The following is a 27126-nucleotide window of genomic DNA, read 5'->3' on the forward strand; positions in this document are numbered from 1 at the left end:
AGACGAAAGCAAAGCTTTGTCGTTGTTTCTCTTTTGTTGCTTGGTTCGCATGCGCATCCAAGAAAAATTAATTCCCCTAACAAGTAATGAAAAACATAAATGTTATTGTTATTATTGTCTTAATTAAAGAGATTTGCAGCCCTAGGCTGGCTCATCTCTGAAAAAGATGGATGCCAAAATATTGGCAGAAGCAAAAATGTTTATTCACTCAACGGATTATACAATTTATTTAGCTTATTTAGCAGCAACATAATTATTTCATGTAATACAGAGTTTGTCAAACATGTATAGAACACTAAAACCAGCGAGTTTGTTCTATTTTACCCAAAATTCAAACTAGAATGCAATGAAACTGAATAATTTCTGGTTTTACCCCTAGAAGCCTTAAAAATTGACCTTAAATTAGTCATAGAATTGGCTGAGATAATGAACCTAGTTAAATTTTTTGACGGTAAACGTCAATTAAAAGCACAATATGATCATTGACATTCTGTTCGAAACTTTAATATAAATTTTTATTTGGAATCTTCAAAATTACATCGGGAATTTTTCAAAAATATCGGGAAAAAGTCGGGAAATATGCGGGAACTTTAAAATGTAACTTAAGTGGTCACCCTGAACAAGTCTTCCGTTTGCTTCCAACTTACCATGTAGCCGACGGTGACCAATATCTCAACAATCTTTTTGAGATACAGAATGTCAGGAAAATTAGGGATGCTACTTTTAGGAATCGGTATGGCATACTGCCTATGATCGCATATCAGTCCCATCTTTGCTGGATTTCCTATTCATATAGGACAAAGACCGTTGACATGTTGATCAGCTTCAGAAATAGGGTTTTCGCGGAAAGGGGAGAATTTTTAAGTATTGTGTTTCTCTTATTGGCATTACTTCCCTACACTGGGACAGAGCCGCCTCGCAGCTTAGTGTTTATTAAGCACTCCCACAGTTAATAACTGCGAGGTTTCTAAGCCAGGTTACCATTTTTGCATTCGTATATCATGAGGCTAGCACGATGATACTTTTATGCCCAGGGAAGTCGAGACTATTTTCAATCCGAAAATTTCCTAGACCGGCACCGGAAATCGAACCCAGCCACCCTCAGCATGGTCTTGCTTTGTAGCTGCGCGTCTTACCGCTCATTGAGCATGAGGTAATTAATCCCATTTGATCCAGATGACTTACCTCTGCTCCTGGACCGGGCAAGGGACAACTCCGCTGCTGAAAAGGGTTGGTTGAGTCGGGTATTATGCACGTTAGGTGGCATTAGGAAGTTGACCAAGGTCAGGGTTCCAGTGGCGATAGATCTCTGGAATTGGGAGGAGGGAGGAGGGGAGTTTCACTGACCGTGACAGGAGACGCAAAGTACTCACCAAGTGTGTCGGTAACCTGCTGTGGATCGGATATGGTCAGATTTTGTTCAGTTGTTCAAATGGATAGGGGCAGAACTCCGCTTTCCGCTGATAGAGTTGACTTTTCCCCAAGAGTTCCGCAGCAGTATTGAGACGGGTTTACAGAGTCCAGGTAATCCTCCCGTCGATCGGGTGCAACATTCTTTTCTGTCCGGCACCATTCGGTCTTTTGGGTTCAACGTGAAACTATGGTAATTCGCCAAATGTGGAACGACTATTTTTCGCATATTGTGCATTTTTTGTGGTGTTCATCGATAGGCACGAATTTTAGTCGTTAAACATATCCCGATTTCTCGTAATCTTTCTAGTGTCCGCGCACGGCCTGTTCATTCACAATCGTTCGTGATCGCAAGAGGATCCTTTGACCCTCCATTGGTGTGCAGACTAGAGCAAGCGTGTGGGGAGGATTTGCTTGCATCACATGCGGACGACATCAGCGTCTTCGTCGCAACGGGGGCACGATTAAAAATCATCAAAGAAATCACAATATAAATTATGCAAGATGGGGGAAGCATTGTGGTTAACTAGTTTAAGCAATGGTGCAAGGCAAGCAAACGAAGTTTGTGATGCGCCACTAATCGCAACGAAAGCCCAGTGGAATCAAACGCAAAGATGTTCGTTTTTGTTAATCTTGATGTATATTGCAAATTCAATATATATATAATTTTGTTGTATAACATTCTCATTCGCATTCCTTTCGGTTCGGCCTTCCACAACGCGACCGCTCGCCCTAGCGCTATACACTATCGATGTCCAATATTTGTTCGGCTACAATTTGTTAAGCATTCCATTCGAACTTTGCATGCCTGTTAGGTGTTGCTCGCTGCTACTTGCGTTTCATGCCTCTATTATGCAATTGTATGTGTGTGTGAGTGTATGTATGTGGGCGTATTCATATGTGTCTGTGACCTGTGTGAGCTTCCCTTCATGTGATTCAAAATCAATTTTGTGTGACAATTCAATTTTGACACTGCTGCTGTTGCAAACTTCGTTTCCGGCCTGTCTCCTACAGTGTTTGGGGCAAAAAATTGAAAAACTTTTTCTAAGCGATAACTCACAACGTTTGCTACTCATAAAATTTGATTTGTTGTGTTCTCTTTGTATATTGTTATCATTAAATTGGCTTTATCAATGAAGCAACTATAAACGTTCTGCTGATAAACTATGGGGCCTATTATAATGCCGTAGCAACTACTGAATGAATTACTTTTTTTTTCTTGATACGTGGACTGAATTGAACAGATGGTAGAATAGGAAAGAACGCAAATTGGAAAGCTGCGAATCGGAAAGTAGGAGGAAAAATTTTCACATGCGAATAGAAAAGGAGCGTGATTTTTGATAAATAAGTTTATTGTTTAACACTAGAATTTTGCTTTTTCGACAATATTGTTTAAATGTTGTTTCGGATTTCACACAGTTTTGTTTTCAATTATCTCGTCGGTGTTGTGTTGTTTTTTCAATCAGTTTTTCTTATTGTTTGCATCGTTTCGTGTCGGTTGGTCGAGAAGGATAAGTGAGTTTTGTGTTGGTTTTCCAATTTTAAAAATTGTATTGGATTTTTCCTTTTTCGTGATTGTGGATATGAGAGAGTGATGAGTTTAACTCGCACACAACATGCTCGTCCTTTGCATTCTAACTAGCATAAGAATTTAAAGTAGTTTCTATTCTCGCTCGTCGTTTTTATCCTTTTACGGTTGCACAGAGGTTTTTTTCCTAGAAGAAGTTAGTATGAAATGTTTTTTTCGCTTAAGAATTAGAATTGCATGCATTTATCCAGTTATAATTTGTTTTAACTATAAATGATATAATTGAGCATCCGTGTCATAGCTTGGAGAAGAACTTGTATGATTTTTTGTTTTTTTTTTCATATCAATGAGTGAGCTTAAATTTGGCCCTAGTGTTTTTGTTGTTTATCACTAAAGTGAGTTTTTGTTTTAAGTAGATTAGTAATACTCAACAGATTGTAAATATGAAGAAACAGTTCACAGTATATAGATGTGTCTTTTAATCTCAGACAAAACAGCTTATTTTAAATGGTTACAAACATCAAAAGAGCTGAAAGGAAATCGGACTTCGGGGGAACGTAATTCGAGATCTAGGTGTCGGATTTTTCTTCTCCTGAACGTTACTCGTAGGATATGGAGAACGGACCCTTGAACCGACCAGCACCGTCCTTCGTTGAAGGCGGGGAACAACGAAATCAGGGTAGAACCAAAGAGTGTTATGTACAATTTTCTTATCATACGTATGTTACGGTTAGGTTTGCTACAATTCTTCTTCCAAAATTTGTTTATTCTTATCCAACGTTTGAAACCAAGGTTTTAAAATGTTTGGCATAGTGTCTATACAGAAATGAAAATTGCACAATTCTCGGTCGGATAAGTACCAACAACAATTTCTATTCCTTAGTTTGAATTTGTTTTCTGTTCGTAAACAACTACCAATTCTACTGCACTACTACTACATTTTTGTCCTGTTCGGGGTTTCTTCATTAAATATGATTGTAATGTAACTTTGTCAATTACTCGTCGAAAAAGTTCAAACCTTCTACTGGGATAAAAAGAAACGTTTCTATTCAATGTCAATATATATGTGATTACTACTTTATGCTTTTTACTAAGTTTTTTTTTTGTTTGTTCATAAGAGTTGTGTCATCTGTCTTGACGTTCTTCACAATCGTTCCTTGTACTTTGAAGCGGCAGGCATCTCCAGAAATATTAGCCAAGTTGCATGATGGTATGGAAATGTCAAAAGTCAATTCCTTCGCAGAGTTCATTTTCGAGTACTTCTGGTTATTCCTGCCGATTCGCTCCTAAACGCGCAACCGTGCCAGACTCGCACCAAATCCTATCAATCTGCAACTTTTTTTTTCCAACTACAATTAAGATTTCCCGCACGATCAGTCGTTTTCCTTCAGCTCACCATCTTTCACCGCTTCAATCTAATTCGAAGGTTTTTTTTGCTCAATCTGATTTTTCTCGTGGTTTGGTAAATAAGTTATGCCCTTTCTTTAAGTATCTGTTTTGCTTCCGTTCGGTGTAAAATAATCCAGCTATTTTTCTTCTATTTCTTGATCCTGTGTCCATGGTTCTCTGCATTCGTAATCATTAAAGTGTATATATTGCAACGAAGTCCACTGTCTGACAGTGTCACAAATTGTTTCTCTTTTTTCTGGTTTTATCTCCTTCCCCATTATCATGGTAATCATTCGGAACGGAGAGTTTGAAAAGTTTAAAGTTTTGTTTGTGTTGTTCTTACTCCCTAAGTGTAGATACTAATTATCCTCAGTGTTTTCATTCTGCATTGAACGCAGCGCTCGGGAGTTTTGCTTCCAACATGAATTTAGTAAAGATTCACAGCGTTAGAAAATAGTGATTCTGCTTCTCTGTATAAGTATGTACAATGTTCGCGGAAAAGTTCACAACTTTTGTTTAGTTTCGGTCATAAAGAGTAGTCGAAAGAGGTGGTCACCGTTGGACTGTGCCCGCCTTGGAGAAAAATATTTGTAGAGACTACATTTCACATCTATTTTAGAGTAAATGGAGGGAAAAGAAGAATCTCTTTGCTTGATTTGTGTTCTTGTTGATAAATAATACTTTGTTCTTCAATGTGTATAACTAGCCTATTTACACACAAAAAGAGTTTTGTTTTCTTTATTTTCTGATTTTCCTTAGTTCCAAAGACGCACATCACTCACGATATAGTGTCGAAAAAATAAAAGTTTATAAAAACCTTACTCATTGCGTAAAAGGTATACTCCCAATAGTTGTCTCCTCCGTCTCCTATCTGAACACCGATCATCATTAAGCATCATTGTCGTTCATAAGGTTAGGTAATCAAAAATGCTCTTGCTAGTGTCGCGCGTCGCTTACTCTCCTTAAAAATATCTGGGATTACAATCTATGATTAGGTTTGTTGTAAAGCAACATCACAAAGTTGGAATGATTATTCATCTCTTCATATCTCATTTACTACTACCACTGCGTACATATCTTCTAAGAAAGGGACACGGGGGAAGGGGAAATCCACTACTACGCGACTTCCCAGGATTGTTCTACAGGGGTTTCGCAAAATTATGACGGGAACCTTACATTGTCTAGCGAGGGCCGAAGGACGAGGGCACCTTCCACCCAGAAGTTTGGTCTGTTGATCATGTTCTGCCAAAGCGACAGCTCCTTGCCGGTGGAGTCCATCCAGTCGACCGACCTGCCGTTGTGTTTACCTGAAATCGCATTCAAATGGTTTGTCTCATGCAGTTGCTCTAGAGTGCTACTTCATGCGAATAAGGGCCGCGGACTTACCGGTGGCCAGCGAAAACCGAACGCCGCCGAGGAACTCGTTGCTCGCCAATCGGTCGTGATCCCATATCGTGAGCTCCAGCGCACGTTCGGACAGTTCCGCTAGTGAGACGTCCTCGTAGATGAAGGTGTAGTTCCAGACGGGCGAGTTGGCACGTTTCACCACTGGCGTTTTCTGCTTCGAACTGCGGTTTTTATCTGGAAGAAGATAGCTGGACGGAGGGAAGACGTTCAGTAAACGGGTGTGCAGTTGGTTCTTTTATTAGGATAGGAATCCATATATAATAGATTATATATGCTATTTGTCGGAGTACATAATAATAAATGAAATAGAGGTGAGCCAGCCTTGGGCTGCAAGCCTCTTTAATAAAGAAATAAAAAAAAAATAAAATAAATGAAACCAAGAAAAAAAAACCAGTTTAATCCATCTAGCGATTATGATGCCTTTCTCGTGCATTATAAAATGTATCGATAAAATCTCATAAGAAAGTTCAAAAATCACTTTGGGATAGATGTCATTATTTCATGTATAACATGTTTTTTCACTTGAATTTTATTTTTCTAACGATTCTTCTTCTCTTATTGGTTTATTTTTTTTCAAGGGTTCAAAAAAAAATATTTTTCAATAATTCCGAAATGCAATGTCCGATCGGGCCAATTGTAAATAGCAAACAATGGGACCGAATTTCTCGTCGAATGCAAATTGTTGCGAAGGAATCGGACAATGCTAAGATCCAAAAAGTGTATACAAAATTTTGTACATGAAACTTGTTATGATTAAATCGGTTAAGGATAATTGCCAAAAAAAAAAGAATAATTCTTTTTAGGCAATTTTTCTGTAAAACATGTATGTTGGCCATAACTTCTGATTCCATTGTATGATCCAGACAATTTTCAATAGGAAACAATATGACAGGGGCCTCCTTAGCCGTGCGGTAAGACGCGCGGCTACAAAGCAAGACCATGTTTGATTCCCGGTACCGGTCCAGGCAATTTTCGGATTGGAAATTGTCTCGACTTCCCTGGTCATAAAAGTATCATCGTGTTAGCCTCACGTGCCTTTGAAACTTGGCAGTTAATAACTGTGAAAATTCCTCCGAATTCCCTTGGGAAATTCCTTAGAATTTCTTTGGGAAATTAATTCGAATTTCCTTGGGAAATTCATTCGAGTTTGCATGAGAAATTCATTCGAATTTCCTTGGGAAATTCATTCGATTTTCCATGGAAAATTCCTTCGAATATCCTTGGGAAATTCCACCGAGTTTCCTTGGGAAATTCCTCCGAATTTCCTTGGGAAATTCCTTCGAATTTCCTTGAAAAAAAATCTTTGAATTTTCTTGGAAAATTCCTTCGAATTTCCTTGGGAAATTCCTTCGAATTTCCTTGGGAAATTCCTTCGAATTTCCTTTGGAAATTCCTTCGAATTTCCTTGGGAAATTCCTTCGAATTTCCTTGGGAAATTCCTTCGAATTTCCTTGGGAAATTCCTTCGAATTTCCTTGGGAAATTCCTTCGAATTTCCTTGGGAAATTCCTTCGAATTCCTCGGGAAATTCCTTCGAATTTCTTGGGAAATTCCTTCGAATTTCCTTGGGAAATTCCTTCGAATTTCCTTGGGAAATTCCTTCGAATTTCCTTGGGAAATTCCTTCGAATTTCCTTGGGAAATTCCTTCGAATTTCCTTGGGAAATTCCTTCGAATTTCCTTGGGAAATTCCTTCGACTTTCCTTGGAAATTCCTTCGAATTTCCTTGGGAAATTCCTTCGAACGGGAAATTCATTCGAATTTCCATGGGAAATTCCTTCGAATTTCCTTGGAAATTCCTTCGAATTTCTTGGGAAATTCCTTCGAATTTCCTTGGGAAATTCCTTCGAATTTCTTGAAATTCCTTCGAATTTCCTTGGGAAATTCCTTCGAATTTCCTTGGAAATTCCTTCAATTTCCTCGGGAAATTCCTTCGAATTTCCTTCGGGAAATTCCTTCGAGAAATTTCTTCGAATTTCCTTCGAATTTTTCTCGGGAAATTCCTTCGAATTTTTCTCGGGAAATTCCTTCGAATTTCCTCGAGAAATTCCTTCGAATTTCCTCGGGAAATTCCTTCGAATTTCCTTGGGAAATTCCTTCGAATTTCCTTCGAATTTCCTTCGAATTTCCTTGGGAAATTCCTTCGAATTTCCTCGGAAAATTCCTTGAAATTCCTTCGAATTTCCTTGGGAAATTCTTCGAATTTCCTTGGAAATTCCTTCGAATTTCCTTGGAAATTCCTTCGAATTTCCTAGAGAAATTCTTTCGAATTTCCTTGGGAAATTCCTTCGAATTCCCTTGGGAAATTCCTTCGAATTTCCTTGGGAAATTCCTTCGAATTTCCTTGGGAAATTCCTTCGAATTTCCTTGAAAATTCCTTCGAATTTCCTTGGGAAATTCCTTCGAATTTCCTTGGGAAATTCCTTCGAATTTCCTTGAAAATTCCTTCGAATTTCCTTGGGAAATTCCTCCGAATTTCCTTGGGAAATTCCTCCGAATTTCCTTGGGAAATTCCTTCGAATTTCCTTGGGAAATTCCTTCGAATTTCCTTTGGGAAATTCCTTCAATTGTGGAAATTCCTTCGAATTTCCTTGGGAAATTCCTTCGAATTTCCTTGGGAAATTCATTCGAATTTCCTTGGGAAATTCATTCGAATTTCCTTGGGAAATTCATTCGAATTTCCTTGGGAAATTCATTCGAATTTCCTTAGGAAATTCCTCCGAATTTCCTTAGGAAATTCCTCCGAATTTCCTTAGGAAATTCCTCCGAATTTCCTTAGGAAATTCCTTCGAATTTCCTTAGAAAATTCCTTCGAATTTCCTTGGGAAATTCCTTCGAATTTCCTTGGGAAATTCCTTCGAATTTTCTTGGGAAATTCCTTCGAGTTTTCTTGGGAAATTCCTTCGAATTTTCTTGAGAAATATCCGAATTTCATTGGGAAATTCCTTCAAATTTCCTGGGAAATTCCTTCGAATTCCTTGGGAAATTCCTTCGAATTTCCTTTGGGAAATTCCTTCGAATTTCCTTGGGAAATTCCTTCGAATTTCTTGGGAAATTCCTTCGAATTTCCTTGGGAAATTCCTTCAAATTTCCACGGGAAATTCCTTCGAATTTCCTTGGGAAATTCCTTCGAATTTCCTTGGGAAATTCCTTCGAATTTCCTTGGGAAATTCCTTCGAATTTCCTTGGGAAATTCCTTCGAATTTCCTCGGGAAATTCCTTCGAATTTCTTCGGGAAATTCCTTCGAATTTCTTCGGGAAATTCCTTCGAATTTCCTCGGAAAATTCCTTCGAATTTCTTCGGGAAATTCCTTCGAATTTCCTCGGGAAATTCCTTCGAATTTCCTTGGGAAATTCTTCGATTTTTCTCGGGAAATTCCTTCGAATTTCCTCGGGAAATTCATTCGAATTTCCTCGGGAAATTCCTTCCAATTTCCTCGGGAAATTCCTTCCAATTCCTTGGAAATTCCTTCGAATTTCCTTGGGAAATTCCTTCGAATTTCCTTGAAATTCCTTCGAATTTCCTTGAAATTCCTTCGAATTTCCTTGGGAAATTCCTTCGAATTACCTTGGGAAATTCCTTCGAATTTCCTTGGGAAATTCCTTCGAATTTCCTTGGGAAATTCCTTCGAATTTCCTTGGGAAATTCCTTCGAATTTCCTTAGGAAACTCCTTTGAATTTCCTTTGAAAATTCCTTCGAATTTGCACTGGAAATTCCTTCGAATTTCCTCGGGAAATTTCTTTGAATTTCCTTGGGAAATTCCTTTGAATTTCCTTGGAAAATTCCTTTGAATTTCCTTGGAAAATTCCTTTGAATTTCCTTTGATTTTCCTTGGGAAATCCCTTTGAATTTCCTTGGGAAATTCCTTTGAATTTCCTTGGGAAATTCCTCTGAATTTCCTTGGGAAATTCCTCTGAATTTCCTTGAGAAATTCCTCTGAATTTCCTTGGGAAATTCCTCTGAATTTCCTTGAGAAATTCCTCTGAATTTCCTTGGGAAATTCCTTTGAATTTCCTTGGGAAATTCCTTTGAATTTCCTTGGGAAATTCCTTTGAATTTCTTTGGGAAATTCCTTTGAATTTCCTTGGGAAATTCCTTTGAATTTCCTTGGGAAATTCCTTTGAATTTCCTTGGGAAATTCCTCTGAATTTCCTTGGGAAATTCCTCTGAATTTCCTTGGGAAATTCCTCTGAATTTCCTTGGGAAATTCCTCTGAATTTCCTTGGGAAATTCCTCTGAATTTCCTTGGGAAATTCCTCTGAATTTCCTTGGGAAATTCCTCTGAATTTCCTTGGGAAATTCCTTTGAATTTCCTTGCGAAATTCCTTTGAATTTCCTTGGGAAATTCCTTAGAATTTCCTTGGGAAATTCCTTTGAATTTCCTTGGGAAATTCCTTTCAATTTCCTTGGGAAATTCCTTTCAATTTCCTTGAAATTCTCTGAATTTCTTTGGAAATTTTGAATTTTGAAATTCCTTTGAATTTCCTTGGGAAATTCCTTGAATTTCCTTGAAATTCCTTCGAATTTCCTCGGAAAATTCCTTTGAATTTCCTTTCGGAATTCCTTTGAATTTCCTTTCGGAATTCCTTTGAATTTCCTTGGAAAATTCCTTCAAATTTCCTTGGGAAATTCCTTTGAATTTCCTTGGGAAATTTTTTTGAATTTTCTTGGGAAATTCCTTTGAATTTCCTTGGGAAATTCCTTTGATTTTCCTTGGGAAATTCCTTTGAATTTCCTTGGGAAGTTCCTTTGAATTTCCTTGGGAAATTCTTTCGATTTTCCTCGGGAAATTCTTTTGAATTTCCTCGGGAAATTCCTTCTAATTTCCTCGGAAAATTCCTTCGAATTTACTCGGAAAATTCCTTCGAATTTCCTTGGAAACTCCTTCGAATTTCCTTGGGAAATTCCTTCGAATTTCCTTGGGAAATTCCTTCGTATTTCCACGGGAAGTTCCTAGGATTCCTTTGAATTTCCTTGGGAAATTCCTTTGAATTTCCTTGGGAAATTCCTTCGAATTTCCATGGAAAATTACTTCGAATTTCCATGGAAAATTCCTTCGAATTTCCTTGGGAAATTCCTTCGAATTTCCTTGGGAAATTCCTTCGAATTTCCTTGGGAAATTCCTTCGAATTTCCTTGGGAAATTCCTTCGAATTTCCTTGGGAAATTCCTTCGAATTTCCTTGGGAAATTCCTTCGAATTTCCTTGGGAAATTCCTTCGAATTTCTTGGGAAATTCCTTCGAATTTCCTTGGGAAATTCCTTCGAATTGCCTTGGGAAATTCCTTCGAATTTCCTTGGGAAATTCCTTCGAATTTCCTGGGGAAATTCCTTCGAATTTCCTTGGGAAATTCCTTCGAATTTCCTTGGGAAATTCTTCGAATTCCTTGGGAAATTCCTTCGAATTTCCTTGGGAAATTCCTTCGAATTCCTTGGAAATTCCTTCGAGCTTCCTTGGGAAATTCCTTCGAATTTCCTTGGGAAATTCCTTCGAATTTCCTTGGGAAATTCCTTCGAATTTCCTTGGGAAATCCCTTCGAATTCCTTGGGAAATTCCTTCAATTTCCTTGGGAAATTCTTTCGAATTTCCAAGGGAAATTCCTTCGAATTTCCACGGGAAGTTTCTTCGAATTTCCTTGGGAAATTCTTTCGAATTTCCTTGGGAAATTCTTTCGAACTTCCTTGGGAAATTCTATCGAATTTCCTTGGGAAATTCTTTCGAATATCCTTGGGAAATTCTTTCGAATATCCTTGTGCAATTCTTACGAATTTCCTTGGGAAATTCTTCCGAATTTCCTTGGGAAATTCTTTCGAATTTCCTTGGGAAATTCTTTCGAATTTCCTTGGGAAATTCTTTCGAATTTCCTTAGGAAATTCTTTCGAATTTCCTTAGGAAATTCTTTCGAATTTCCTTAGGAAATTCTTTCGAATTTCCTTGGGAAATTGCTTCGAATTTCCTTGGAAACTCCTTCGAATTTCCTTAGGAAATTCCTTCGAATTTCCACGGGAAGTTCCTTCGAATTTGCACTGGAAATTCCTTCGAATTTGCACTGGAAATTCCTTCGAATTTCCTTGGAAAATTCCTTCGAATTTCCTTGGAAAATTCCTTCGAATTTCCTTGGAAAATTCCTTCGAATTTCCTTGGAAAATTCCTTCGAATTTCCTTGGAAAATTCCTTCGAATTTCATTGGGAAATTCCTTCGAATTTCATTGGGAAATTCCTTCGAATTTCCATGGGAATTCCTTTGAATTTCCTTGGGAAATTCCTTTGAATTTCCTTGGGAAATTCCTTTGAATTTCCTCGGAAAATTCCTTTGAATTTCCTTTCGGAATTCCTTTGAATTTCCTTTCGGAATTCCTTTGAATTTCCTTTCGGAATTCCTTTGAATTTCCTTTCGGAATTCCTTCGTATTCCCTTTGAGAATTCTTTCGTATTTGCTCGGGAAATTCTTTTGAATTTCCTCGGGAAATTCCTTCGAATTTCCTTGGGAAATTCCTTCGAATTTCCTTGGGAAATTCCTTCGAATTTCCTTGGAAAATTCCTTCGAATTTCCTTAGGAAATTCCTTTGAACTTCCTTGGGAAATTCCTTTGAATTTTCTTGGGAAATTCCTTTGAATTTTCTTGGGAAATTTCTTCGTATTTCCTTGGGAAATTTCTTCGAATTTCCTTGGAAAATTTCTTAGAGTTTGTTTGGGAAATTTCTTCGAATTTGCTTGGAAAATTCTTTTGAATTTCCTTGGGAAATTCCTACGATTTTCGTTGGGCAATTTCTTCGAATTTCCTTGGGAAATTCCTTAGAATTTCCTTGGGAAATTCCTTAGAATTTCCTTGGGAAATTCCTTAGAATTTCCTTGGGAAATTCCTTTGAATTTCCTTGGAAAATTCCTTTGAATTTCCTTGGAAAATTCCTTTGAATTTCCTTGGGAAATTCCTTTGAATTTCCTTGGGAAATTCCTTTGAATTTCCTTGGGAAATTCCTTTGAATTTCCTTGGGAAATTCCTTTGAATTTCCTTGGGAAATTCCTTTGAATTTCCTTGAGAAATTCCTTCGAATTTCCTTGGGAAATTCCTTCGAATTTCCTTGGAAATTCCTTCGAATTTTCTTGAGAAATTCCTACGAATTTCCTTGGAAATTCCTTCGAATTTCTTTGGAAAATTCCTTCCAATTTCCTTGGGAAATACCTTTGAATTTCTTTAGGAAATACCTTTGAATTTCCTTGGGAAATTCCTACGAATTTCCTTGGAAATTCCTACGAATTTCCTTGGAAATTCCTACGAATTTCCTTGGAAATTCCTTCGAATTTCCTTGGGAAATTCCTTCGAATTTCCTTGGGAAATACCTTTGAATTACTTTAGGAAATACCTTTGAATTTCCTTGGGAAATTCCTCCGAATTTTCACGTGAAATTCCTCCGAATTTTCACGTGAAATTCCTTCGAATTTCCACGGGAAGTTCCTTCGAATTTGCACGGGAAATTTCTTCAAATTTCCCTAAAAAAATTCATTTAAATTCCCCTCAAGAAATTCCTTCAAATTTCCCTCAAGATTCCTTGAAATTTCCTTCAAGAAATTCTTTCAAATTTCCCTCAAGGAATTGTTTCAAATTTCCCTCAAGAAATTCCTTCGAATTTACTCGGGAAAGTCTCTTAAATTTCCTCAGAAAATTCCTTTGAACTTCCTCGGGAAATTCCTTTGAATTTGCATGGGAAATTCTTTTGAATTTCCAAGAGAAATTACATCAAACTTTTCTTCAGAAATTCCTTAAAATTTCCCTCCAGAAATTCCTTCGAATTGAGTCGGGATATTCCCTTAAATATCCTCAGGAAATTCCTTTGAATTTACTCGGGAAGTTTCTCGAATTTCCTTGGGAAATTCCTTTTAATTTTCTCCGGAAATTCCTTCGAATTTCTTTGGGAAATTACTTAGAATTTCTCTGGGAGATTACTTCGTTTTCCTCCGGTTTTTCCTTCAAATTTTCTTGGGAAATTTCCTCGATATTCTTTTGAAATTTCTTCGAATTTGTCGGGAAATTCCTAGGAATTTTCTTCGGGATTTTGTTTTTAGAATTTCCTCGGGGTGCTCTTGGAAATTCTTTAAAATTTCGAATTTTCTCAGGACATTTTGATGAAATGATTGATTAAATTTGATGAAATTTCCCGAGGAAATTTGAAAGAATTTCTTGAGGAAATTTGGAAGAATTTCTTGAGGAAATTTTGGAGAATTTCCTGAGGAAATTCAAAAGAATCTCCCGAGGAAAATTAAAAGGATTTCCCGAGGAAACTTGAAAGAATTTCGTGAGGAAACTCAAAGAAATTTCCCTAGGAAATTCGAAAGAAATTCTCGAGGAAATTCAAAAGAATTTTCCGAGGAAACTCAGAAGTATTTACCCAGGAAATTTGGAAAAAAATTCCCGAGGAAATTCAATAGAATTTCTCGAGGATGTGCAAAAGAATTTCCCGAGGAAATTTGAAAGAACTTCCCGACGAAATTCAAAAGAATTTTCCCAGGGAATTCAGAAGAATTTTTTGAAGAAATTCCTCGGAAAATTCCTTCGAATTTCCTCGGGAATTCCTTCAAATCTTCTTGGAAAACTCTTTTGATTTTCCTCGGGAGATTCTTTGGAATTTTCTCGAGAATTATTTTTTGAATTTCGTCGGGAAATTTTTTACAATTTCCTCGGGAAATTTCTTTGAATTTCCATGGATTTTTTTTCGATTTTCCTTGGGAAATCCTTTCGAATTTTCTCGGAAAATTCTTTCAAATTTCCTCGACAATTCCTTTTAATTTCCACGGAAACTTCCTACGAATTTCTTCGAAAAATTCCGAAAAAATTTGCTCGGGAAATGCCTTCAAATTTACACGGAAAATTCTTCCGGAAATTTCATCATAGTCCATCGGAAATCCGTTATCCATCACGCACTTCACGCTTCTCCTTTTACGAATCGTGAAGGTTGGAGTCCTGTTCTCCCTTAAAATATGCAAAATGGCTGGCCAGTGTATGAAGAAATCGCTCTCAATAGATAACAAAAAATGATAAAAGAGTGGCAAATAACTCTTCGAATCAATTCATGTCATGAAAATAAGTTCATCGCATTTGTACACATTGGCATTACTTTGTATAGTCGCTCACTCAATAAGGTATCCCAGTCAGCTTACCTTTTACAAAATGCATCACAGGTTCCGTTCGCCTTCAGTGGCTGTAGGTTTTTCGCTTCCTTCACCAGTACGTGCAGGGCGCCCCTTCCCGGACCGGACGAGTTCGATGACGTCGAGGTGATCGATCTGGTGCTGAACTTCCGCAAATTCAACGTTCCGCCACCGCTGCCGTTGTGGTGCTGATGCTGTGGTGTCCCGCCCTCGGAATCGGGCGGAATGTACTTCAACCCCACGATGATGTCCCCCTTGTACGCTGACAGATCGTCGAATGGTTCACTCTGATTTTGTTTTAGAATAAATATGTAACTGTTAAGCTTTTTGATCTCCGCCAAATCCGAAAAAACTTACCCTCTCCTGTAGCTGGTACCACTGTGGGGCAGGATTATCGAACACCTTGCCCTGCAGTCCCATCATCACCTCACCGAGGAAATCGTTACGCCCGAACATGTCCGAATGCCACACCGTCAGCCAAATCGTCCTTGTCTGCAAACCACTCAGCGACATGTGGAACCGGAGCACTTCGTCGAACACCGGATTCAACGTGTGCTTCTTCACTTTGGTCTTTCGCTTACCGCCCTTGGATTTGTCCGGCAGAAGGTACACCTAAACAAGAAACGATACGACGTCATTCTACCAGCTCTAAAACCTTACAAACTACTTTCAAATTAGACTCACCTTCACGTACGGATCGCTTCGGTTTCGCTTGGTGTCGACCGCCGCCAGATCCCTGCACTGCTTCACGTGGATCTCCAGCGCGCCCTGCTTGTAGTTGTATTGCATACCGAATTCGATCTGTCCGCGAACCGTAACAGTCCCGTACCGTCCCTCGCCGGCCCCGGAATACACCGAAGCCATCGAGTCGGACCGCAGCCCCAGGGAGCTGAGGGACGCCCGGTTCTGGTGCAGCGCCACCAGCCGGTCGATGTCTTCGTCCGACTGCGATGGCCAGTGCTCCGATGCGGCCGACCCGACCGGACTGGTGGCGATACTGCGATGGGCACCACCTCCGGAACCACTTCCACCGCCGCCGCCGCCGCCATCTCTTCCGGCGGTAGTACCGCCAGCACCGGTGCTGGACAGTTCCTGATTGCTTCCACCGGTGGCGTCATTGCGATTTCCGCCTATCAGTGGCGAGCTGCCCGACTCTAGCGTTCCGGTTTCCTCTGTTGGATTGGATGAAAGAGACAAAGAAGGCGAACGTGAATTAGCGGATCGTTAAAAATCTCAGTGACGACGATGTGACGGCCTCGCAGGCAAATTGGTTGCTTTCCAGTGACATTCAAATATAGATACATGGTGAGGTGTGCACGTATTGAGAGTGGTATAATGAGTGAGTTTGGCTTCCGGTCTGGTTGCTGTGAATAATTGCATTGTTTTTCTCGTGTGATCGGATAGTTCACACACAAAGCACCTCTGTTAGGGAAGGGCGACGGCATTTGAACTCAAGGTTGGGCTTGATGGAGTTGAATGGAAAAAAGATTTTTTTTTTGGGTTTGATTGTTTCATATGACTAATGATGTTACGAAGACAGAAACTTTCAAATTGTCAATAGGTGATTATTCAAATGTATGTTTTTGAACAACGAGTTAGATATTTGATTATTTGTCGTTCAAATTATGCGGAAAAGGGGAAATATACCCTAGCTTAGCCGATGGTGCCATAATATTTTAAATTGATTGATTTCTGCAATATGCGCCAGTTAACAAACAAGGCTAGTTGATATCGTCGCAACATGCAGAAAATTTAAATAATATGATAAGGCCGATACAAATATTTAAAATCCATTTTGTCTCCCCTCCTCGGATTTTTTTTGCCATCAAATAATATTTTGAGGGGGCAACAAAATAAAATTCGGATAATTTTGAGGATTTTCAAAACATTCTTTAACAAATCCGAGAAGTTTTTTGATTTTATTCATTTTAATATTTATTTTTTATTATCCCCCCCTTGACCTTTCGAAGACCAGTAGGACAAAAAGTTAATTAAATATTTGTAACGGCCTAACATTAAAATGTAAAGCGATATTCTGCTGCCGGAAAACCGATGGAGCTAAAACGCGTAATAACTGGCAGATCTTTGAGAACAACACACCAAGTGTCCGCTTTTTCCTTTAGGTATGGGCAGGTGCGAACGTATGTAATTCATTGTGGTGGGGTTCTTTCGAATGCTTCGGTCGAGTACATACAAGAATTCTTTTTTTGAACAAACAATGATATGATAGCAAAACTGAATTTAAATGAGACGTATTACTGAGTAATTGTGTGGATCTGATTGGTATTCCAATCTACTATGAAAAACTCAAATTCTAAAATCCCGTGCACTATTCAAATCAATTCCGATCCAAATCCCACTTGACTATGGATTGTTTACCAACCGGTAATTTGCGACCCTCTGGGGGGTCCCGAGATCTCATCAAGGGGCCGTGAAACTTTTGCAAAGAATTTACCCATTTCGTGGTTTGACTATCATGAATAAGTTTTTTTTTTGTATAAATAGTATTATTTTTTGTATGCAAAAATAAATTTATTAGTTCTACTCAGAATCATGTGTGCGTCGTCAAATAGTACTACAAATCATTTGATCAGGTCTTATGCTCCGTAAAGGTGCCCTTTCTGCTATGTAGTACCAAAAAAATGATTCACTTTTTAAGCAAAGATTTCTTCAGAAAGTGTAGGGAAGGGGATGTGCTAATTGTTCATAGCAGGTACAATTGGTTTTACTCGGAATCATGAGGGTTTAAAAATGTTCCTTTCCTGTAGTGATTTGAAAACTACAACAAAAGCAAAGCGACGACATCATGGCTATAATAAATACATGTTTTGCATTTGGTAGCTTGTAGTAGGAAAAAGCTGGGTGAGTTTGTACCGACGGTACACCAGGAATGCTTGGGTTTAAATCAGGATTTCAGAAAAGAATAAAAGAGTTTGTTGCACATGCCAAATGAGTATTGTATGATTCGCCGATATGTCCTAACTTATGAGAATCGTGAACTAGGTATGTCAAATCTGGATGTTTGCTCCAAGAACTCTGCAAACGTTGGTTATCAAAAGGTAATGCTTTGAATTGAAATTTTCCTGAGTTAGGGTAAGAATAATTTGATTGTGAACATCAATGAAGAAGGGTGCCAGAAATTTTTAACGAACTAAATTCGCCGAACTTGAAGTTACATAGCAAGCAAACCAATCTGATTAAATTCAGACACAATTTGCAAGCTTTTGATTACTTTGGACGTGGATAGCCTTCCAGATGAAACTCAGAATGAATATTTGGACATGTGGAATGGCTTATCACCTTGTGAGTTATTCGGCGAAACTTATCCAGTTTTGGTGTGGCTTCGCATAACACGAAGTCGCGTTCCAAGCTTTGAATATTCCAATATCGTTTGCTTCTATACATAACTATGCGAGAGTAGATTTTCAACACTATCGATAAAGATAGATTTAACGTTAAGGACGATTTGAGATTGGGTTTATGAGGCACGAAACCTCGTATACCGACGCTAGTATCACAAATGCAAATACAAAAATCGCACTAAATGAATAACTGCTAAAGAATGTAATATTCGTATTAAGGTACACTGGGGGAAGTGGAAAAAGGGGGTAAGTGTAAAAATCGACTCGAAAAATTGGAATTGTACATACTTTACAGTTTTTACCACATCATAACATTATGCAAGAATATACTTTGATGCTCACACTAATACTATGTTGAAATTTGTATAATACATACACTAGCACGGTTAACGCTTAAACTGTTATTTTAGGTTTCGCGAAAAGTTGATTTTTGCATTCATAAAATCAATTCTTATTTGCACCAATTGTTCTTTTTTCAAGTGAATTTATATCACAGGTGACAATTATAATACAATTAAACTAATCCCATTCAATTGGTAGTGGCTTGTACCAAGAAAGCAAATAATTCAAAGATTTTACACTTACCCCAGGTATCGAACACTGCGGGGGAAGTGGATAATGTTCTAATTACGCAATTTGTTTCTTCTCTCCAGGGTTTATTTCGATAGCTGTGAATCTTAATATGTTCCTTCTTTGTTATCATTGTGATTCCAGTGGTGATTGGACTCATATAAATGAGAAAATGCCTGATTAATCCACCTATCGGTATTGATGGCTTTCACATGTTTTAAATATGAAAAAAATGTATATTTAATGTATATTAAATGTATATTTATTCATATCAAGTATCACCGTTGAATGCAATTTTTTTGCGAACAAAATGGTTAAGGACAAGTGCTTAAGAATAGCTGATAATTTGGTACGTGCTTTGCGCACACACATACATACAAATACGCACATACAGACATCATCTCAATTCGTTAAACTAAGTTGATTAGTTTATAACCCTGTAAGTCCCATTTTTTCTTTGAAAAGTTCATCTTTAGCGCGAACATATAGATTTTACGTTCACTTAGTGTTCGAGAAGGCAAAACCAGCCCTCCCCTAGCTATTACGAGAATTCCTTGAGGATCTATTCCTTTAAAGTAATGAAATTATTCCACAAAAGATACTCAGAGCAATTATCGTGTTGCTTTTAGTTATATGTAACTACTCATCACTATTAAAGGTCAAGGTAATATGGGTTTTCCACTTACCCCATCCCACTAGGGTAAGTGGAAAAACAACTCCTAATTTTAAAATCTATTTCCATAAATTTCAGGCGACCAAAATGGTATGAATTACCGCACAGTTGGTGCAAAATTGACTGTTTTTGATAGCCCATTTTAATTGAACACATTTAGAACATTTGAACTGGTTTTACACTAATTGAAACAAGCACTATCGATTTTTCCTTTTCCACTTCCCCCAGTGTACCTTATAAAATATGTTGATATAGTATGACTTGACAGACAAAATAGTTTTTAAAGTTAAAGGTGAACATTCAACGTCAGGTATCCCACAGAGAAGACATCAGGAAGCCATCATCCACTTCTGTTTAAGATGGCGATGAACTGTTTGCCAAACAATGTGCCACATTCTTTCGTCTTGATCTACGCTGACGTAATTAAATTTTTTTTGAGCATTCAAATGTCTAGATGATAACATACAGCTACAGATTTTGCAGAGGGAATGGGCTTAGTTTCAACTTTATCTAATAAAGTTCTGTGATAACGTTCACAAGGAAAAATCTATCGCTAGTTCACGGATACCAGTACGAGCAGCAGGTTTGACAAAACTCCTCAAACTCGCTAGTGTAAATAAAATCATCATCAGCAAATTTCTGCATTCGCATCCTCACGAATGAGGGGAAGCGTAAATGAAGTAGAGGCCCAAATAAGCAGAGTAAGGAAGAGCGAAGCAAAAACACAAGCGAGTGTGGCGTCGGGTGGAAGAGCACTCATTAAGCCTCCGGAGCGACGCTTTGCATGCGATGACAATCGTAGAGGCTGTTTTGCGTGTGAGTGAGAGTGAGTGACGCACCACAAGAAAAAGATGAACGTCAAACTCCCTCTTGTTTTACGATGCACCAGCTCGGGTTGGATGATGCTCATTGTTGTGAGTTTTGATGCAAATATCTGCTCCTCAAAAATACTCTGACTCTTGCTCATTTTCCACTCGGCGAGGAGTTTATGGCAAGCCTGACGAGCAGGCAGCTCTGCCAAGAGCGGAGACCGTTCATGATATTAGAGTGACTCTTGATCGTGCTCTCACTAATAATCTTTTCATCCAAACAAAAAACATTATTTTTTTTCTAGACCACCCTTTTCTGAAAAAGACTCTTAATGGTGAAGCGAAAAATTACTGGTCTAATTATTTTCGGTAGAGGTCATTTCTATTTCTATTTTGCGCACAATCAGAGTAAATATTTCTTCTATCGACTCTATACTTTTTTAGTGGAGTCGCTGCAATAGTCTCAGAAAATAAGTTTTTTTTTTAAATATCCAAAATTATTATACGAAATTTGAACTATCTGGCTGGATGGGAATGTTTTCGGGGTGATGGTCTTTCAAAAAATCACACTTCACTGAACCCTCCTCCCCTCTCTAAGCGTTACGTAATTTGTGGACGTTCCCTTAGTTAAAATCATTGTGTAAAACAGCGGTTCTCAACCTTTTTCTTAAGAGGTACCCCTTCGAACTTATGCTTTCATTGAGGTACCCCCTATTTTTGTCGCTGTGAATGAAAATAAGCGTACCGTCATCGGGGGTGACAATGCGCCTGGGAGGTGAGAATGGGTCATCTCCCTTATCGACAGTCTGAATGTCGGATGACAAAATCATTCAAAAGGTCTCTTATAAATTAGTGGCCTTGTCCTTAGATACATTTAATCTATTCTACAAGCATTATAAGTGTTAAAAACAGTGACCCATTCTCATTCCCATTTGACCCATTGTCACCTCTGACGGCGGTATTTTATAAGATCGTAAATTAAAAACGGACCTGATAACTAAAAGGATATATGGCTCTCTAAAAAGTTGTATGAAATTTTCGTTATTCCTTTAAACTTTCAGATTCAAACTCAAGACTTCGAGGACTGTTGGAGGTTTTCGAGCCTCTTGAAAGGAGGTTTCCGAGAGGCTTCTGAGCCTCTTGAAAAGAGTCGCCCGAGCCTATTGAAAGGAGTCGTCCGAGCCCCTTGAAAGGAGGCTTCCGAGCTCCTTGAAAGGAGGCTTCCCAGCCTCTTGAAAAGAAGGCTTCCGAACCACTTGAAAAGAGACTTCCGAGTCTCTTAAAAGGAAGCTTCCGAGCCTCTTGAAAAGAGGCTTCCGAGCCTTTCGAAACGAGGCTTCCGAGCCTCTTGGAAAGAGGCTTCCAAGCCGCTTGAAAATAATCTGAATCTCTTGAAGAAAGGCTTCCGTGCCTCTTATAAGGAGGCTTCTGGGCCTCATGGGCCCCTGGAAATAAGAATTTTTGAAACGAGGCTTACAAGCTTCTTGAAATGTGGCTTCCGAGCATCTTAAGCGCGGAGGCTTCTGAGTACTTTAAAAGGGGTTAGGGACAAAAGGTCGAAAGACAAAAGGTCGAAAGGACAAAAGGTCGAAAGAAAAAACGTCGAAAGACAAAAGGTCGAAGGGACAAAGGGACAAAAGGTCGAAAGGACAAAACGTCGAACGGGACAAAAGGTCGAAACGGACAGAACGTCGAACGGGACAAAAGGTCGAAAGAAACTGAAGATCAATAAGATCAAAAGGTCGAAATGGACAAGGAACTGAAACGAAGAGAGTCAATCTAGCACCAGAGTTGCCCTACACAGTTAACAAAAAATCTGCTCTTTTATTTTTCACAATTTTTAACAAATAAATAAAATTCAGCTTTGCTGCGTCGCAGCATGCGTGAAAAAGTAAAAATGACAGTTGTGCGTTGCTTCCGTATCGAATGGTGTGCCCTTGAAAACGCGAGTACTTTGAAAATTGGATTCCGTCAGAAGTGACCTTAACTGGAGGCTTCTGAAACTTTATATTCTAGATTTTAGTTTAGTAGCATGCTATATTGTATGGCTTTCTCAGTCTGATTGAGTCAAAGTCTTTTTGCCTTTCTCGTATACTAAGTATACGTAAAGGCTATAATTTCACTCCAAAACCAAACTTTTGATAGAAGGCTCGGAGACCCATAGTGTTATATACCAATCGACTCAGCTCGACGAATTGAGGTGATGTCTGTTTGTGTATATATGTATGTGTGTGTGTGTGTGTATGTGTGTATGTGTACAAATTTTGTAGACACACTTTTTGGAACTTAGCATTACCCGATTTACTCGCAATAAGTCGCATTCGACGGGGAATGCGGTCCCATTGTTTGCTATTGAAAATTGGCCTGATCGGACATTGCATTTCGGAATTATTGAAAAATCATTGTTTTTCCCAAGGGTCCCCTTGGAAAAAATTTCAAAATCGAAAAAAATTTTTTTCAAGAATGGTGGAATGCATAGTAATTAATGCAAAAACATGCAAAATGATAGAAAATATGCGATCTATCCCCCTAAAGTGCTTTTTTGACCTTTCCTATGTGATTTTTTCAGTACATTTTACGATGCACGAGAAAGGCATCATCGCCGCTAGGTGGATTAATCTGGGGTTTTTTGCCTTACGTTTCGGCCTTTATATTTGGCCTTTTTCAAGGCTGATATTGTCTATCGTTTTCCGTTACTTGATTTGCTGTTTTTCTAATAAGAAAGTGCTTCTTGTAATCAGTTGGAACAATCGATTTGAACGTGGGGACTTTGGAAAACACTGCTATTGCACACGACTTGTACTTGTTTTCCAAGTGCTGGCGAAAAAGAATTGGCACGGTCTCATCACTTCTGAGAGTGAATCCAGATCCATTGATGCTTACCGACTAACTGATAATCCTTTCTGTGGTTTTTGTGGAGATCTAGAGGTAAAAACGGTCTTCAAATAGCAAAAACCACATACTAATACTTGTTCCCTTTTTCTAACTGCAACAAGGACGTGACAAGCGCCGTTATTGATCATTTGAACATTCGGGTTTAGGGTCATTTGACCGAATAGTTGAAATACGTTTCCTTATTAAGGGTGTGAAGTGAGTAGTGAGAAGTAAGAACTGTTTGTAGTGGGAAGCAAGAAGTAAGAAATGACAAATGAGAAATAAGTAGTATAGACCGTTCCGATAATAATAAATACACTGTGTTTAATGAATAATTCAAATTTTTTAAAGTAATCTTCTATTTTATGGTTACATACATATGGCACAAAATTTTATTTACTTTCATATAGCATCGAGTATTTGAGAAGGTCTCGAATGTTTATCATGTTCTATGAATTTTTACTTCCCATTGTTTTGAAGATTTTGCACAACATGTTTTTCAGCTATTACTTAAAATTTTCATAAATATTTCTACTTACTCCATACGATCTATTTTGGCACTCAATTAACAAGCATTATGGATTTTAAAAATCAAATAATAACAATCGAACGAGAATTAGAACAATTTGAAATTAATAACGACTAGCCCAAAAAAAACATTAATAATTATTTCGAGCTCTCGTTTTCACTAATGCAACCAGTTTTTTTCACTTTTTGAAGCAATGTGGTCTGTGTCATTAGTTTCCAGATCAAACCCCAAGATATGCCGTACCTGAAAATCGTCTGATTGGGGTTTGATCTGGACTCAAACCCCAAGATATACCGTACCTGAAAATCGTCTGATTCTTAGGCCACATCCGTACTTATGAGGAATATATTAATTTCGAAATAATTTTTAAGGATTTCGAAAATTTCAGGTCATTGAAATAATTTTCCAACAAGATCTTGTCGTCAATGCGACAGGCATTTCATGTATTTGTATTGAAAATTATATTGATTTAACAGTTATACGTTTTTTAGGTAATATACCAAAAAATCACGTTCCAAAAATAACTCATTTTGTGCAAAAAAATAATTTAGGTAAAAAATCATACCTTCATGTTTTCTTAATTTTCAGCAAAAAATTCGGAACTAATATATCACGTGAAAGAGTAGCATGTAATCTATAAGAGGAATCGACATTTTCATGAAATATCAAGCGCCATTCCAATTGCTGACTATTTCTTAGTGTATTTATAATTATCGGAACGGTCTATATGAAGTTATTGGTAAGAAGTGAGATGTGGTAGGCAAGAAGTGATTAGTAACTAGTAAGCAATGCGAAGCAAGATCATCTCTGAATAAACGAAGAAGAAGGGAAGAAGGAAGAAAGACGAAGAAAGAAAGAAAAAGGAAAATTAGAAGAAGGTAGAAGGAAGAAGAAAGAATCAATGAGGAAGAATAAAAAAAGAAGAAGGAAAAAGGAAGAAGGAAGAAAGAAGAATGGTGAAGAAAGAAGGAAAAAAGGAAGGAGAAAGAAGGATAAAAGAAGAAAGAAGGAAAAAAGAAGAAAAATGAAAAAAGAAGAAAGAAGGAAAAAAAGAAGAAAGAAGGAAAAAGGAAGATGAATGAAGGATAAAAGAAGAAGGAAGATGAAAGAAGGAAACGAAAGAAGAAGGAAGGAAGATGAAAAATGAAAGAAGGAAGAAGAAAGAAAGATGAAGAAAGAAAGAAGATAGAAGAAAAAAGAAAGAAGAAAAAAGGAAGAAAGATGAAAAAATTTCCTTCTTTTGGAAAATGGAACCGAATGGAAAATTAAAAATTTCTCTGTTCTCAGTTAAATTTTTCCTTCCCACTTATCACTTCTCATTACTCACTCTTAACTACTCGTAATATGAGGTCATGTTTTTTTTTTCCTATTCGATCAAACGGCATTCAGCCAAACGACCCGTTCGGCCAGACGGCATTCGGCCAAATGGCTTGACTTCGAACATTTGAATCACTGAAACTTGTACACTGAGAATGCTCGAACAAGTAACATTTATTTGAAATATTTTTTTTCCGTAAATCACTTAAGGATAGTAAGTTATCATCTGACAAGCAATGAAAGTGGTGTTAGCAAAAATGGAGAATCTTTGGCGGGGTTGGTAGCATCTGTTGAATTCATACTACATAGGGTTTCTTACTCTAATCCCGATATAACATAGATAGAACAGCATTAAATAATTGATATTTAATGCAAGAAGCATTTCATCGGCCTATTAGTATTCCAATAAGGTTTACTTCTGTTATAACAGTTTCTAATGGTTTAAATTAACGAAGTGCAGCACTACTATCAGTTACATCGATTGCTTTTCCGGCACACCTAAAAAATCTCCGTTTTAAACAATGATTTTCTTAATCTTTTCTTTTCTTAATCTTTCAACTCCTCAACACCTCACCAACACCTCAATGTTATTATCTCTCGGAACTGCAAGGGTTTAATCATATCAATGCACAGTGTTTTATTTCGTCGTTTTCACGATCGAAATACAAAAACTCGAAAAGTGTTTATTTTTGATATAGGGTTTGTTCACAGAAGTTTCAAGATATTTAGGAGCGCATCTTTCGATAAAAACAGTTTGATGAGTAATCCCTCTAAAAGTGAGTTGAGAAAATTATTTTTTCACCAGAACGAGATAGACACATAGTGTCTTACGTAAAGTTGTAGCAAATTGTAATACGAGAAACTTTGCTGAACATGCCGAGTCTCTATCTCTTATACAGGGTGTTTGTTTCCTGAGTGTGCATATTTTGGGGGCAGTTTGGGGACCCCAAAACATGAAAAAGTGCCCATGGAACATAGGGTCGGAAATCACTGCTAAGTGAGTTATTCAGAATTCTATGTTTTAATTTTTGGTCAACTTTACCAACCTCTATCTCATTAACCATTGATCGTATAATCTCATTCAGCACACAAAACGAAAGCTTAAAGTCTAAGCTTTTTGAGCTTCATTGACCTTAAGTTGATAAAAGTGGTTTTAAGTACAGTAATTATGCAAACTTTCATGAAAGTGTCAAAATACCGGCCTTTTTCTTATAATTTAGTGATTTTTCATCAACCCATACGATACATATTATGAAAATCTTTCTTCTAAAAAACATTCTTATGCTTCTTTGCTACCAAAATGTCCTTTGGTGGAACATTGTATGAGTTGTAATTTTCGTATTTTCAATTTAAAATAATTAACAAAAATCATCGAACAGCAATTTTCATCGCGATGTTTGCTTCAAAATGTTGATTGGCAACCCTACCTGTTCGGGCGTTCGTTGCCTGCACGTGGTGCGATCGTTTGTAAACACAATGCATGCCACTAATGCCGTGCAGAAGTAAGGTTAAAAAAAGAATGGATCAGCTGATAGAAAAATTGGTTATTTTTTAACCAGGGCGTACATTGTATGAATGACTTTGCAGAGCGTAAGTGTTGAATTTGCATACTATCTACGCTGTCTGATGTAAGGCTTATCTGTTAGAAGCGGCCATAATTTATTTTCAGATAATGTTTTTTCATCAGTAATTTACTATCATTTCAATATTGTTTTCGCCCAAATCGGAAGATACCTTGATAATAAAATCCGACGCATGTAGGCAAACGATTGACGAATGACTTCGTATTTGATATGGTTGCCTCTGGTTCGTTAGGGTGGAAAATTGTCATCCAGTTGTAGTCGCCCTGCGGTGACGATATGGCACGATTTGTTTATGCGGGTGCTTTACTTTTTTGGAATTACGATTTTTTTTTTAAATTTTATTTCAGTGAATTCTTAAATTAAACGAAATGGTATTGATAGGAATCCAATTAAGAGTCATCCGTGGGTAGTTTCGGGAGGAGTGATGCATGAGAATTCGACTAATCAGTTTATCTTTAAAATTTCTATGAATTTTTGCGATTTTTTGGGCTCTGGTAAATTTCTGTGAATTCGGTTGTTTTAATGAAAC

At 37.8% G+C, this 27126-nt stretch overlaps 1 protein-coding gene across 1 annotated transcript in view; it reads right to left on the reverse strand.

Annotated features, from left to right (window-relative positions):
* Positions 1 to 2027: 2027 nt before the first annotated feature.
* Positions 2028 to 27126, reverse strand: part of LOC134222281 (uncharacterized) — a 340534-nt gene continuing 315435 nt past the window's right edge. The window contains 5 exon segments of the mRNA XM_062701427.1: positions 2028 to 5634; positions 5714 to 5922; positions 14890 to 15167; positions 15238 to 15492; positions 15565 to 16052. Of these exon segments, the coding sequence (XP_062557411.1) occupies positions 5486 to 5634; positions 5714 to 5922; positions 14890 to 15167; positions 15238 to 15492; positions 15565 to 16052 (1379 nt within the window). The 3' untranslated portion in view covers positions 2028 to 5485.

The sequence above is a fragment of the Armigeres subalbatus genome, chromosome 1, assembly GCF_024139115.2.
Source record: "Armigeres subalbatus isolate Guangzhou_Male chromosome 1, GZ_Asu_2, whole genome shotgun sequence".
Lineage (NCBI taxonomy): Eukaryota > Metazoa > Arthropoda > Insecta > Diptera > Culicidae > Armigeres > Armigeres subalbatus.